The 13,698-nt window shown below is 49.7% G+C and overlaps 1 protein-coding gene and 1 long non-coding RNA gene across 2 annotated transcripts; both read left to right on the plus strand.

The window, feature by feature from the left end:
- The first annotated feature begins 8,367 nt into the window (after positions 1-8,367).
- Positions 8,368-9,766, plus strand: LOC119274868. The gene is made up of 2 exons (XR_005135361.1): positions 8,368-8,518; positions 8,835-9,766. It is a non-coding gene; the product is annotated as an uncharacterized LOC119274868 (long non-coding RNA).
- A 1,137-nt stretch (positions 9,767-10,903) lies between these two features.
- Positions 10,904-12,727, plus strand: LOC119280858. Its single transcript, XM_037561563.1, has 5 exons — positions 10,904-11,305; positions 11,395-11,457; positions 11,594-11,637; positions 12,110-12,282; positions 12,401-12,727. The coding sequence occupies exons 1-4, from the start codon at positions 11,086-11,088 to the stop codon at positions 12,188-12,190; spliced, it is 408 nt and encodes a 135-aa protein (XP_037417460.1). The 5' UTR covers positions 10,904-11,085; the 3' UTR covers positions 12,191-12,282; positions 12,401-12,727.
- The last annotated feature ends 971 nt before the right edge of the window (positions 12,728-13,698 follow it).

A 13,698-nucleotide genomic window follows, 5' to 3' on the forward strand; every position in this document is an offset into this window, starting at 1 on the left:
GTTTCCAGCAAAGCTCTGCATTTTAGAGTATTAAGTTCCATGTCTGCATCAACCGTGTCGGTGCAGCAGCTTGGTTGACAAAAATGCAAATAGATCCGTGAGATGATCCTGAGAATCTGCCAAAATCTGTTCCTGCATAGGAGCAGTTGGAATTGTTTGGGGTCTATTTTTCCTAATTTCCCACGAGCAGTACTACCATGACATGGGCTTCCATATCAAGTAGAGATTTTTAACTAAGTATCTCTTTAAGCTAAATGCCGACCTTCTTGAGGAGCTGATGGAGTTTGGGGGTTTATTAATTAAGTACCTCTTTTTCTTCTTTAAAATGGCACGATTTTTATTGTACACCATGCTCTAGTTTGATTTACATGCACACATTGTCTTTCTGTTTCTACTGTGTTTATTTTATCAACTGCTAATAGTGCTGAATTAACCTTTCGTATAAATATTGCAAAGTTATAGCCGAAAACTGCTGCATAGGCAAGCTATTTTTCAAACATGACATAGTTGTGTCAATTGCACTAGTACCACGATAGGAACAAATCAACAGTTAGTGTTGCTTCCAAGGAGAACACACAATGTCATTTACCATCTAAAAGTGCCTTGGGAAACGAAGTACCAAAATACTGTAAGTGATGCATACACACATAAGGTGCTGAACGGTTATACAATAAAAACCATTGAAGATCTTTCCTTTGCACGGTGAGTAAAAATGAGAGGAAAAGATGCTTAAATAATTTATGGTAGGACTTTATTTTGAAAGGTCATGCTGAGTTGTCGAATCCTTTTGTTCTCCGCAGCATCTGTGTTTATCAAAGCGAAAGAAGCCTGCTGCTGGCATTGCTGGTGGGATACTGGAGATGGTGGCTAAGGTGGGAAATTGGTTCACGCCACTTTTAGTTGGTTGTCAAGCTGATCCAGCAAGTGCCTGGTTGTCTTAGCTCGTTTTGTGTTCAACACAAGTGTTGGCTACTCCTCTGCAGGAGAGGTGCATCGGTTTAGGTTAGTCAGCGGTCTCCTCTCTCTCCCGCTGTGCCCCTAAGATGGTCCACAACCCTACATATCGAATTCCTTTGCTATTTGTGTTCTGAGACCTACATATTAGATGAAATATGTTATTCCTTTCTGCCTCCATGAAAGAGGTCACACATTTCTGAATCTTTGTTGTTTCTGTCACAAATAGGATGAATTCATGATCGCCAAAGGCTTAGAAAAAAGTAAAAAAATTATAGTTGAACGTCTTATATTATGGGACAGAGGGAGTATTTGAGTCCATTGAATGTATATGATCTTTTCAGGTGTTTGTGCTTTGGTACTTTAGATGTAGTGAAAACCTTGTGTTTTGTGTATGTGCTGCTGTTTTAAACGAGGTGCTAACTTTGTATGGTGCATAGAGTCATGCCTTTTTCTGAGGCAGTGTTTATTTAGTTTCTCTGTGCATGCTAGACGGTCGCCCTGTATCGGCGTTGTTTGATGAATTTTATGTTGGTTTGCTTGTATGAAGTGAGATCTATCTTTGAGCAATCTACTATTTTAGCGAAGTTTGTGCATAGGTCTCATTTAGTTGAGAGAAAATTGTCAATGTTTCAACTGAACTTGATTTTTGTAGGTCGTTGTAGAAGTTTTTTGGTCCTTTCTAGACTGATGTACAATACGAAGATCCATGAATCTCTTCTTACTTATTCTATCATCGTCTTTTTTCTGTCTTGTGTTGTGCTCATTAGAGAAACACCTGACCTGCTTCTTTGAATATTACAGGAGATCATTGCTAAAGGGGGGGAAACTGGAAGTCGTGGTTGTTGTAGGCCAGGGAACTTGCACCTGGTGGGTTCGGAGGCGTGCAATGACAGGCCCGTACAAAATGATGCGGTGGCAGGCTGAGAGGAGCTTCGAGCAGCAGCAGATTGTTTGAACGGCAATTTGCTGTTGCTGCAGATGCTCTACTTTGTTGTCCGGAAGAGGACGGAGGTTGTGTTCTGCGACCTGCTCATGGGGCCCAACTACATTTGCTGCTACGAGCAGCACTTGACTGTTCCAGCAGCCTTGGTGACCGCGACGATTGCATACAACCATTCTGTAAGTTCCCTATCCCTTGGAAAGATGGTTTCCAACAAAGCTCTGCATTTTAGAGTATTAAGTTCCATGTCTGCAGTGTCTGTGCAGTAGCCTTGTAGGCCAAAAAGCAAAAAGTCCCGTGAGACGATCCTGAGAGCATCTGCCAAAATCTGCTCCTGCATAGGAGCAGTTCGAATTGTTTGTTTCTCCTTTTCCTAATGTCCCACCAGCAGTACTACCCATGACACTTGACATTTTGGCCTGTGCAAAAAAAAACAAAAATTCAAATTGAAGACCAAATGTCACCCGAAATTTGTTTTTTCCACCAACGAAACACTGCTGCTCCGTTTAGCATGAAATTTGTCAAGCATGCTTGCGAAACTAACACGAACATCTGCAGAAGTTCAGAATATGCTCCCGGCTTCCATATCAAATATAACATCCATTTTCTCTTTCCACCCAGTAGAATCTACCCATCTTCCATGTCAAGTACAGTGTCCAGCAGTAGTACTCATCTTTAGCTTGACCATAAACTTCCAACAGAACCTACCCTAGCCAGAAGTGATAAACGATTGAATGTTCAGCCAACTGTAATTTTCAATTCTTCATCAGCTAGATGTGATTCTGCAGTAGATGGAATATCATACCATGATCGCATGCCTTCATCAAAGCTTAACAACTCTGGAACATCATGATTTCCGACGGGATATCGCTAATGGTGGATATGTTACATGGGGTCGACAACAAACCATTACAATATCAGGATCTGGGTTCGAGATACCTACAGCTAAATAATAGAGTCCAGAGAAGTAATGGGCAATAACATCAATATGTCTGCTTGAATATTAGATGTTCGCAGTCTGTCATCTGATTGTAACTTGCCAAAGAGCATATTTGATGGATAAGTCTGTGTACTAGGGTCCTTGTGGGGCTGCAGCACATGGTCCTTGTGGCAGTTAGGAGGATAAAGTCCTGGACCATCAAGGACTGGCTGTTAGGATAGAGTTCTGTTCTTGACCATCAAGGACTGTCAGTTAGCATCTTAGACTAGCATCTTAGACTGGCATCTTAGCAGCATCTTAGCATATGCCTTGGCTGGCTAGCAGCCTATAAATATGTATCCCCAACCCCTCAGGTTGGCATGGCATTGTGTGAGAAATAAACCAACGAAAATTGTCCCAACTCTTCTAGTGTCATCCACATCTATCAATGCTCAGGCTGAAAGGTCTAACAAGTGGTATCAGAGCCTCGTTAACCTGCACCCTGAGCATTTCCTGTGAGCAGCCCAAGTCGGTAGCAGCAGCTGCTCCGTCTGCCTCTGGTTACCTTCCTCCCTCCGGACTGTCGAGCAGCAGCTCGTCTTCATCAGCCTCCTCTTCACGCAACAGCCCCCCTGCAGCGAGCCATGTCTGCAGGTCGCTCTCAGCACACGGCTACCTCGAGCATGCGGCGCCGGCAAGAGGCCGAGCGCGCCGTGGCAGAGGAGCGTGAGCGAGCGGCTGTAGCAGCGGCTGCTGCGGCGGCAAGAGTGTCGAGGCTGGCTGCAGCGGAGCTGGCAGCAGCCAGAGCGGAGGTAGAAGCAGCCAGGGCGGAGGTAGAAGCAGCAGCAGCAGCAGAAGCAGCCCGTGAGGCTACGGCGGATGCCAAGGCACTCCGCGGCAGCCCCAGCAGCTCCAGCAGCTCCGCGCCTGCGGACGACGGCGCCGACGCAGATCGCGCCAAAGTGGCGCAGGAGCGGACGGCGCAGTGGGCAGCCGAGCACGCCCGCGCTCCAGGTGGAGGCGCGCACCGCGACGGCGGCTGCAACGACCAGGACCGCGGCCTCTACGAGGTCCGGACTGTGGTCAGGGATGTTGGTTCCAGTGTTGGGTGGCCTACCCTCACTAAAACCAACTACGTCGAGTGGGCCGGGATCATGAAGGTCAGGCTCCAGGTGCGGCGCATGTGGGAGGCAGTCCAGGACAGCAACGTCGACCACCTAGAGGATCGACGGGCGCTGGACGCCCTCATCGCCGCAGTCCCGCCCGAGATGCAGTTCTCGCTTTCCAACAAGCGGACTGCCAAGGAGGCTTGGGACGCCATCGCCGCAGCACGCATCGGCAGCGACCGTGCTCGCAAGTCCACCCTGCAGGCACTTCGTAAGGAGTGGGAGAACCTGGGCTTCAAGCCAGGTGAGGACGTTGATGACTTTGCTCTCCGTCTCAACACTCTGCTGTAGAAGATGGTGAAGTTTGGCGATGCCACCTACACTGAGGAGAGAGCTGTCGAGAAGCTTTTTCGGTGCATTCCCGAGAAGTACAAGCAGATGGCTCGCTCGATCGAGTCGTTGCTGGACCTCTCCACGATGACGATCGAGGAGGCGATAGGTCGACTCAAGGTCGTCGACACCGACGAGCCACAGCCCCCCTCGGGGCCCGTCACCACCGGCGGGAAGCTGCTCCTAACTCGGGAGCAGTGGGATCCCAGCCTTGGTGACAAGAAGAAGGGGGAGCCTTCCTCCTCGACGGGCGGCCGCAAGCGTGGCAAGCAGCGTAAGGCGCGAAGAGGCCCCCCGGGCAGGGCACAAGGACGTGCCGAAGGTGACGCCCGCGGAGGCGCCAAGGACAGCGCCGCTGGCAAGCCCAGGCCGGCACAAGACAACAGTTGCCACAACTGTGGCCGGTTTGGCCATTGGGCCAATGAGTGTCGGCAACCACGACAAGGCCAGGCTCACGTCGCACAGGCGAAGGAGGAGGAGACGGCTCTGTTCCCGCATGCAAGCATTGAGCTACCCTCGGCGACTCCAGTCGCAAAGGCTTTCATCCACCTCGATGAGCCAAAAGCACACGCTCTTCTCGGCGATGGCTCCGGGAGGGACAAGGCTACGGGGTGGTGCCTCGACACCGGCGCCACCCACCACATGACCGGTCGAAGGGAATTCTTCGCCGAACTCGACTCCGATGCGCGAGGCTCCGTCAAGTTCGGGGATGCCTCCGCTGTGGAGATAAAGGGCGTCGGCTCCGTCATCTTCACCACCAAGATGGGAGAGCACCGGCTGCTCACCGGTGTCTACTACATCCCCGCGCTAAGGAATTCCATCATCAGCTTGGGACAGCTGGATGAGAACGGCTCACGCGTGCTGATTGAGCATGGGGTCCTACGCATCTGGGATCGCCAGCGTCGCCTTCTCGCCAAGGTGCCCAGAGGTGAAAATCGACTCTACGTCCTTGATGTGCAGGTGGCACAACCGGTCTGTCTCGCTGTCCGTCGAGACGACGAGGCGTGGCAGTGGCATGAGCGCTTTGGGCACCTTCACTTTGAGGCCCTGAAGCGTCTAAGTGCCAAGGAGATGGTGCGAGGCCTGCCATGCCTCGACCATGTGGAGCAGTTCTGCGACATCTGCGTACTGACAAAGCAGAGACGACTCCCCTTTCCCCAACAGGCGAGTTTTCGGGCTAAGGAGAAGCTGGAGCTCGTGCACGGAGACCTGTGCGGCCCGGTGACGCCAGCCACACCAGGAGGTCGACGCTACTTCCTGCTGCTCGTCGACGATCTCTCCCGCTACATGTGGGTGATGATCCTCGGCAGTAAGGGAGAAGCGGCGGACGCCATCAGGCGCGCGCAGGTTGGTGTGGAGGCGGAGAGCGGCCGCAAATTGCGCGTGTTGCGCACTGACAACGGCGGCGAGTTCACGGCGGCTGAATTCGCGTCGTACTGCGCCGATGAGGGCATCCAGCGCCACTACTCCGTGCCGTACAGCCCGCAGCAAAACGGCGTCGTCGAGCGGCGCAACCGGACGGTTGTGGGGATGGCTCGGGCTCTCCTCAAGCAGAGAGGGATGCCGGCTGTCTTCTGGGGAGAGGCGGTGCTAACGGCCGTCTACATCCTCAACCGCTCTCCTACTAAGGCACTCGACGGCAGAACTCCGTACGAGGCCTGGCATGGGCGGAAGCCGGCGGTCTCTCATTTGCGGGTCTTTGGCTGCCTTGCGTTCGCCAAGGAGCTCGGCCACATCGGCAAGCTCGACGACAGGAGCACTCCGGGAGTCTTCATCGGCTACGCGGAGGGCTCAAAGGCCTACCGCATCCTCGACCCAAAGACACAACGTGTGCGCACAGCGCGAGACGTCGTGTTCAACGAAGGGCGAGGGTGGCAATGGGACAAGGCGGTGGACGACGGCTCGACGCCGACGTATGACGACTTCATTGTCGAGTACACTCACTTCAAGGAAGCTGGGGGAGCAAGCAGCTCCTCTTCACCGGGCACGTCTACCCCGGCCCCCAAAACTACATCGACTCCGGCGCCTGCTACACCGACGACACCACAACCGGCGACGCCGCATACTCCAGCCCCGGCGGTCGCCACTCCGGGCTCGTCTTCATCAGCACCAGCTCACGCAGAGCACAACCCGATGAAGTTCGCTTCCCCGCTCACTCACGACGAGGAGCGGGTCGACGCATGGTATGGAGGCGAACCGCTGCGGTACCGTACGATGGATAATGTGCTCGGCGACCAGCCGGTGCCAGGACTGGTGCCACGTGACCTGGAGGCGCAGCTACAGCTCGTGTGTGAAGACGGCGAACCACGGTCCTTTGCAGAGGCCGAGAGAGACGCGGCATGGCGCGCCGCGATGAAGTTGGAGATGGATGCGGTCGAGCAAAACCGCACCTGGGAGCTTGCTGATCTCCCTCGAGGTCACCGCCCAATCACCCTTAAGTGGGTGTTCAAGCTGAAGAGGGATGGAGCCGGCGCCATCATCAAGCACAAGGCTCGTTTGGTGGCCCGAGGCTTCTTGCAGCAGGAAGGAGTCGACTTCGACGACGCTTTCGCTCCCGTGGCACGGATGGAGTCCGTGCGACTTCTCCTTGCGCTGGCTACCCAGGAGGGCTGGCGTGTCCACCACATGGACGTTAAGTCGGCATTCCTCAACGGCGACTTGAAGGAGGAAGTCTACGTGCATCAGCCACCGGGGTTTACGATTCCCGGCCAGGAGGGCAAGGTGCTCCGCCTGCGCAAGGCTCTCTATGGCCTGCGGCAGGCACCCAGGGCGTGGAACGCCAAGCTGGACTCCACGCTGAAGAAGATGGGTTTCGAGCAGAGCCCGCATGAGGCTGCCGTCTACCGACGGGGGAGTGGAGGAAATGCCCTGCTGGTGGGCGTCTACGTTGACGACCTGGTGATCACCGGCACCAAAGATGCAGAGGTGGCGGCGTTCAAGGAAGACATGAAGGCCACGTTCCAGATGAGTGACCTGGGGCTCCTCTCCTTCTATCTAGGGATTGAGGTGCACCAGGACCACTCCGGGATCGCGCTTCGACAGTCCGCCTACGCCAAGCGCATCGTTGAGCTAGCTGGGCTCACCGACTGCCATCCAGCTCTCACTCCGATGGAGGAGAGGCTGAAACTGAGCCGCAATAGCACGACGGAGGAAGTGGATGCTACGCAGTACCGACGCCTTGTGGGGAGCCTTCGCTACCTCACTCACACACGGCCGGACTTGGCATTCTCCGTCGGCTATGTCAGTCGGTTCATGGAGCGACCAACGTCGGAACACCAGCAGGCAGTGAAGAGGATCGTCCGCTACATAGCAGGGACCCTCGACCACGGCCTCCACTACCCTAGGTGTCCTGGGGCGGCACACTTCGTCGGGTACAGCGACAGCGACCACGCCGGCGACATCGACACCAGCAAGAGCACGAGCGGGATCCTCCTCTTCCTCGGCAAGTGTCTCGTGAGCTGGCAATCAGTCAAGCAGCAGGTGGTGGCCCTGTCCAGCTGTGAGGCTGAGTACATAGCGGCCTCCACCGCCTGTACTCAGGCGCTCTGGCTTGCTCGACTGCTTGGTGATCTTCTCGTTCAAGACACCAGAACGGTGCAGCTCCTGGTGGACAGCAAGTCCGCCCTGGCCCTGGCAAAGAACCCCGTGTTCCACGAACGGAGCAAGCACATCCGACTGAGGTATCACTTCATCCGCAGCTGTGTGGAAGAAGGGAGCATCGAGGCGAGCTACATCAACACCAAGGATCAGCTCACAGACCTGCTCACCAAGCCCCTTGGGAGGGTCAAGTTCCTCGAACTTTGCTCCAGGATTGGGATGATTCAACTCTCCCACAAGACGACGTACAAGACTTAGGGGGAGAATGATGGATAAGTCTGTGTACTAGGGTCCTTGTGGGGCTGCAGCACATGGTCCTTGTGGCAGTTAGGAGGATAAAGTCCTGGACCATCAAGGACTGGCTGTTAGGATAGAGTTCTGTTCTTGACCATCAAGGACTGTCAGTTAGCATCTTAGACTAGCATCTTAGACTAGCATCTTAGACTGGCATCTTAGCAGCATCTTAGCATATGCCTTGGCTGGCTAGCAGCCTATAAATATGTATCCCCAACCCCTCAGGTTGGCATGGCATTGTGTGAGAAATAAACCAACGAAAATTGTCCCAACTCTCCTAGTGTCATCCACATCTATCAATGCTCAGGCTGAAAGGTCTAACAATATTAACTCCTTTTTCATGTCATTAACACGTGCTAGTTGTAGCAAAGTAGCTACCCCGTGTAGTGCTTTCCATGTTGATGAAGCTAGCATGCATGTAAATCTGTTTTGTGCAAACTACATGGATACGATGCATGCCTTATTCACTGTAATTGACATATGTGCCGTATTTGGAAACATGTGATCACTAGTGTGTAGGAGTAATCCTAATGAGTGTCTGTGCACAGTTTGTACATTCTTTATTGTCATGGGAACCTGTAACTTGGCCACTAATTAATCTTGCTCTCTCTCTCTCTCTCTCTCTGCTCAGGCAGTGGCATGGACCTACAGCCACAGGAGGGCGAGAAGACCGATGGATGGTGTGGTGTGGTGTGGATCATCAGTTCCAGCCCGGGCTTGATTGATGGGTTCTAGTGTTGCCGCCTTAGCTCGTTTTGCATTCACAAGTGCTGCTGGCTCTTAGCTTGTGTGACTGAAGAAGGACGGACCTCGTCATGGTGAAGCCCGAAGCCATCGCGAGGGATGAAGCCATTCTCGTCGAGATTAGTTAGTTTGTCTTATTTTTTTCAGAGTTGGGAATAACAAACGGATGATCGCTTGCTTGCTGTGTTGATTTTTTTAGTGGAACATGTTGCTCACAATACTGTTTGGTAGGATGCATTGTAGCAGCTGCTCTTAGGGCATCAGCAGTGTGTAGAGGCAGCCCAGCCTCTAAGCTGGGTCCCACATATGAGCCTCTAATCTTAGCGTCTGTTGCCTCTAACATGGAGCCCACCTTTTCAATTAAAAACAATAGTTTTTACTTGTTTGGCTGATGAGCAGCACATGCAGCACCAGCTGACCGGTGGGTCTGGACCATTGCTTTTGAGCTTGGAGGCAGCCTCTTACGCTAGCGTCGATGCTAGTGTTTTTAGCTTAGAGGCAGCAACGTGCAGTGCATAGAGGCAGCTGCTACATGCTTGGAGGCGGGCTTAGAGGCGGAAATATCACACACTGTGGATGCTCTTAGAAATCATCCTGGTATGGTAGTGCAGGCGTATGAGGAGGCAAAGCACACAGGTTTGCAAATTACTTATTGTATTTCTGCTCTCATATGTGATATCAAGTTTATATAAATTGCTATTCTTCTCAAATTTCTTGCCTCGTGGATCGAGAGAATACTTATTGTTTTAGCCTGATGAGATGGATCATACATGTATCAATGACCAACAGTACCGTGTATGTATGTATGTATTTAAATGAGATAGAGCAGTGGCTTGATTTTAGAAAGAAAAGAGAGAAAATTCTTCCTGTTATATATTGGTTAAACATGCTCATTATTGTTCATCACTCTCATTCAGTGGGGGGAATAAGTCAAGTTGGTTATATATAAATACATTATATTATTTCATATCTCACTTATTTAGATTTGTGTATGTCTGATTGTTAATCATACTCATTATTCGTCACTTGTGAAATAATAACCACTCCCTCCGTCCCGAAATGTGAGTAGAAACAAACAAACAAACTTACTGCTATCTACATTCAGTTTTGATTTTTTTATCAGGGGAGTAGTTACTGAGAATCGTGCGAGCTCTTGGCGGCGTTGCCCGCAATGAATTTAGTTGTCTCTTCTTTGCGTGGGAACGTTTGCCTTTTGTAGGACATCTGTACTTGTTCTTCATGGTTCTGTGTGTTCTAATAAAATTAACAGGTTCTTTGCAAAAACAAAAAAAGAACATAAGTTGGATTCTTTTTTTGTGGGTAAATATAAGTTGGATGCTGACCATAAACAGTAAAGTAATTAGGAAATAAAATATAATTGGGGTGAAAATACCATCCCAGGTACTCCCGATGGATGAATGGATGGACCCTTCAATTCTCCTGCACGTTGTAATTGATTTCCTACATGCTTTATTTGAGGGAGTGTTAACAACTTTTTTTTTGAACATCAGTTCAGACACAAGCTTTGTAATCGCCGGAAATTCTGAAATAAATCCAAGAGTAAATGCGAGCGCTAACAACTTGTGTGTCATATATCAGTCTAATTCCAGATACCAATCATTCTCCCGGTGGAAGGGGTCCCTCCCTTTAATTCTCTCTCGAAACCAGGAGGTTGGTTCGCAGGAGCGCTAACAACTTGTGCGTCATATATCAGTCTAATTCCAGATACCAATCATTCTCCCGGTGGATGGAATCCCTCCCTTTAATTCTCTCTCGAAACCAGGCGCCCCTTGAATCGTCTCCCAAACCAACGCAAACCCACGCCGCCTCCCTCTCGTTTCCACATGCTTCGATCCATCACATCACACGGATCGACCCCCTCATCGTACGCCTCCCTGTATTGCTCGCCCGCTCAATCTCCTCTCCTCTCCATGATATGGTGGCTGGCACCCCCTGTTTCCTCTCTCTATTTACTAATCGTCTCCGCCCCGCCCATAATTGCTTCTCCTCTTTTCTCCTCAGGCCAACACTTTGCGCGCTCATGTATAACATCATCGACCTGCCCCTACCATGATGCATCTCCGTCCGGCTTGCCTGTTTGTTCCGCCCTCTCTGTTCTATGTAAGCTAGACCGCGCCATGCTTTCTCCATCTAATCTCCATCTTGAAGGAAACCAGTTAATCTTGGCACTCAGCCTGATGCCCTTTATTTATTATTTATTTTTCGACCTGGTGATGCATCTATTGACAAGGAAGAGTGAGGTGCGGACTAACAAAAGCACAACAAAAACCTGGGCACTAGGAAGTATTATATGTTCCCGTCGGGGACGATGTGACATCTGCATCAATTCAAGCAAAGGTTAGTGGAAAAAATTGTATATGCATTGACATGTGGAATCCTCCTTGTAGTTCTGAAAGAATCAATCCTAATGTTATATTTCAAATCAGGTTGTTGTCTGTACTGTGTGGACAATGTTTTAGTCACGCTGCCAATTATCCGTTTTCCACCAAGTAAGTTTTCCCCTACATTTTGTTTTTGTTCCTTTTCAAAATCCCTAAACCATCTAGATGTAGAGCAAAGATAGATGATGGAGATATTCACTAATCACCAGGGCTGACTACTACAACTTTTGCTTGTCTCCTGTAGTTGATGACTTCAAATTATTGAAGGAGAGCATGGCATACAAGGATGTAAGGCTTCTCCATCAAAAATTAAGAGTTGGTAGATTCTCTATTGAGTGGATTTTGAATGGGAGCTTGTTTTTATTGAGTATCAGATAATATTAAGAGTACAGTAAATTAGTAGATAATCCTAGAACCTGTTGTGGCTACCTTCTTGGGGACCTAAACATAATTGGTCTGAAACTAGATAATCAACGCCTCCAGCTTACTGAACAACTGCTCTGGAAGCTGTTATCTCTTAGTTACTTTTACATGCTGCATCACAAACCAGTAGCTCAAGCTAGTCTCACAAAATGATAATGATTGAAAAGTTACCTAAAATCAGGAGACACCGAGTTCAACAACTCTGTAACTCCTTACCCACTGTTGTAGCTGACAACAAAAATAATGTACATCAAGCACTATGCTAGATCATAGTCACTGGTGGCTAATCAAATTCTACCTCGATATAATGGTCTTCTGTTTGTCCTTTGAGATGCAGATGCGGGCATCCAAGTTTGATCCAGCTGAGGAAAGATATCTGGAGCTGCATTTCATCGCCAAACCCGTGGGCAACATGTAGATCTGTGAGCCCTTATGCTTTGAACTTGAACATGAACCTGGATGGTGTGGACAATATGGATAGTCGCATTGCCGCTATCCGTTTTCCTTCAAGTAAGTTTGACCCTACATTTTGTTTCTGTTCCTTTCCAGAATCTCTAATGTTATTGCACTGCTCAACACAAGCTCTCATTCCCGTACGTGGTGGTGGCTGTGATTTTCATTCATATAGATAAGATAGCACACGAAGGAAGACAGAAGGTATCATGTTTGGTGAATCTGAGCGAGGGACATTGGTGATGGGTATGCGCACGACAGTGGACAATGGATGCTGAACACGAGGTACATCCATCCTAACGGTGGCACGACGGAAGCAAAGCGCTTTCCCAAGCTTGTCGATCCAAAATTCATAACTTGGGAAGATGGTAGTAGTTTTATCTGGCACTGAGCTGTTTGGGTGATGAGAAATGAGTGGTTGTAAGGGAGTGATGGGCGTAGAGCTGCATTAGGCGCTTGCAATTATTTCTCATGCATTATGCTGCCGAAATTTCTAACGAAAATTCACCCGACTTGTCAAAATTTTGTCCTTATTTGTAAGAAAACAAAAACTTTAGCGTAGGGTGGTGGCTGCAAAAAATGTGTCCTTATTCCGAAACAAAATGCAAGACACACCAGTGCGTCACCGTTTGTCAGTGCCTGCTTACAACCCTGCTTTTCTAGATGGAGCACACACATCTCTTCTTCTCCACGAGAATAGCGGCCTTCTGGAATAGTTGTTCAAGCACGGAAGTTAACATTCATGAAAGAAAGTAAATGTTATTAGGAGGGAACATACAAGAGATGAAAACACAGAAAGAGATCTGGTGGCATACATCAGATCCAGTGAGTTTACATGAAACAAATCCCTTGCGTCAATTGATCAGTTGTGATCATAATGCACACTAACTACTGAAAAACATGGCAGTGAAAATACTCCTCTGCTTTTCTCAGCTAACTAAGAATATTGTTGCAGTTTGGAGACTCTGGTTTTCTCAGCTATGTAAGACTAGCTGCCACCAACAAGGCTGCGTTGCACTGCATGTCCGTGGACTTCCTCCACTTTTCAGTCCAATTTCAAACAGGCAATGTCTCTGCTGCAGCCTCCATCACAAGGCTTATAAGATGGGCTCTCTCGCTCTTCTTCCCAAGTAAAACATCGAGCTTTGTGAAATCCACGCTGATGGAGCTAACCATAGCCACCCTCCTTCTCATCTCGTTGCCTTTGATCCTTTTGTCGTCCTTATTACTTGGTCGTAATAAATCCAAAGCAGCAAGGCCTCCTGGTCCATGGAGCCTCCTGTTCATCGGAAGCCTACAGCACCTCCTCATGCCACTGCCGCATGTCGCCCTCCATGACCTGGCCAAGAAGCACGGCCCGGTGATGTACCTGAGGTTGGGAGATACAGTCTGTCAAAAACAGAACAGTCTGTAGAGATCAAAATAAGCACACAATGCAACGAAAACAGAATCTGTCAAAAAATAGAACAGTCT

This window comes from Triticum dicoccoides, chromosome 3B (assembly GCF_002162155.2).
Source record: "Triticum dicoccoides isolate Atlit2015 ecotype Zavitan chromosome 3B, WEW_v2.0, whole genome shotgun sequence".
Taxonomy (NCBI): Eukaryota; Viridiplantae; Streptophyta; class Magnoliopsida; order Poales; family Poaceae; genus Triticum; species Triticum dicoccoides.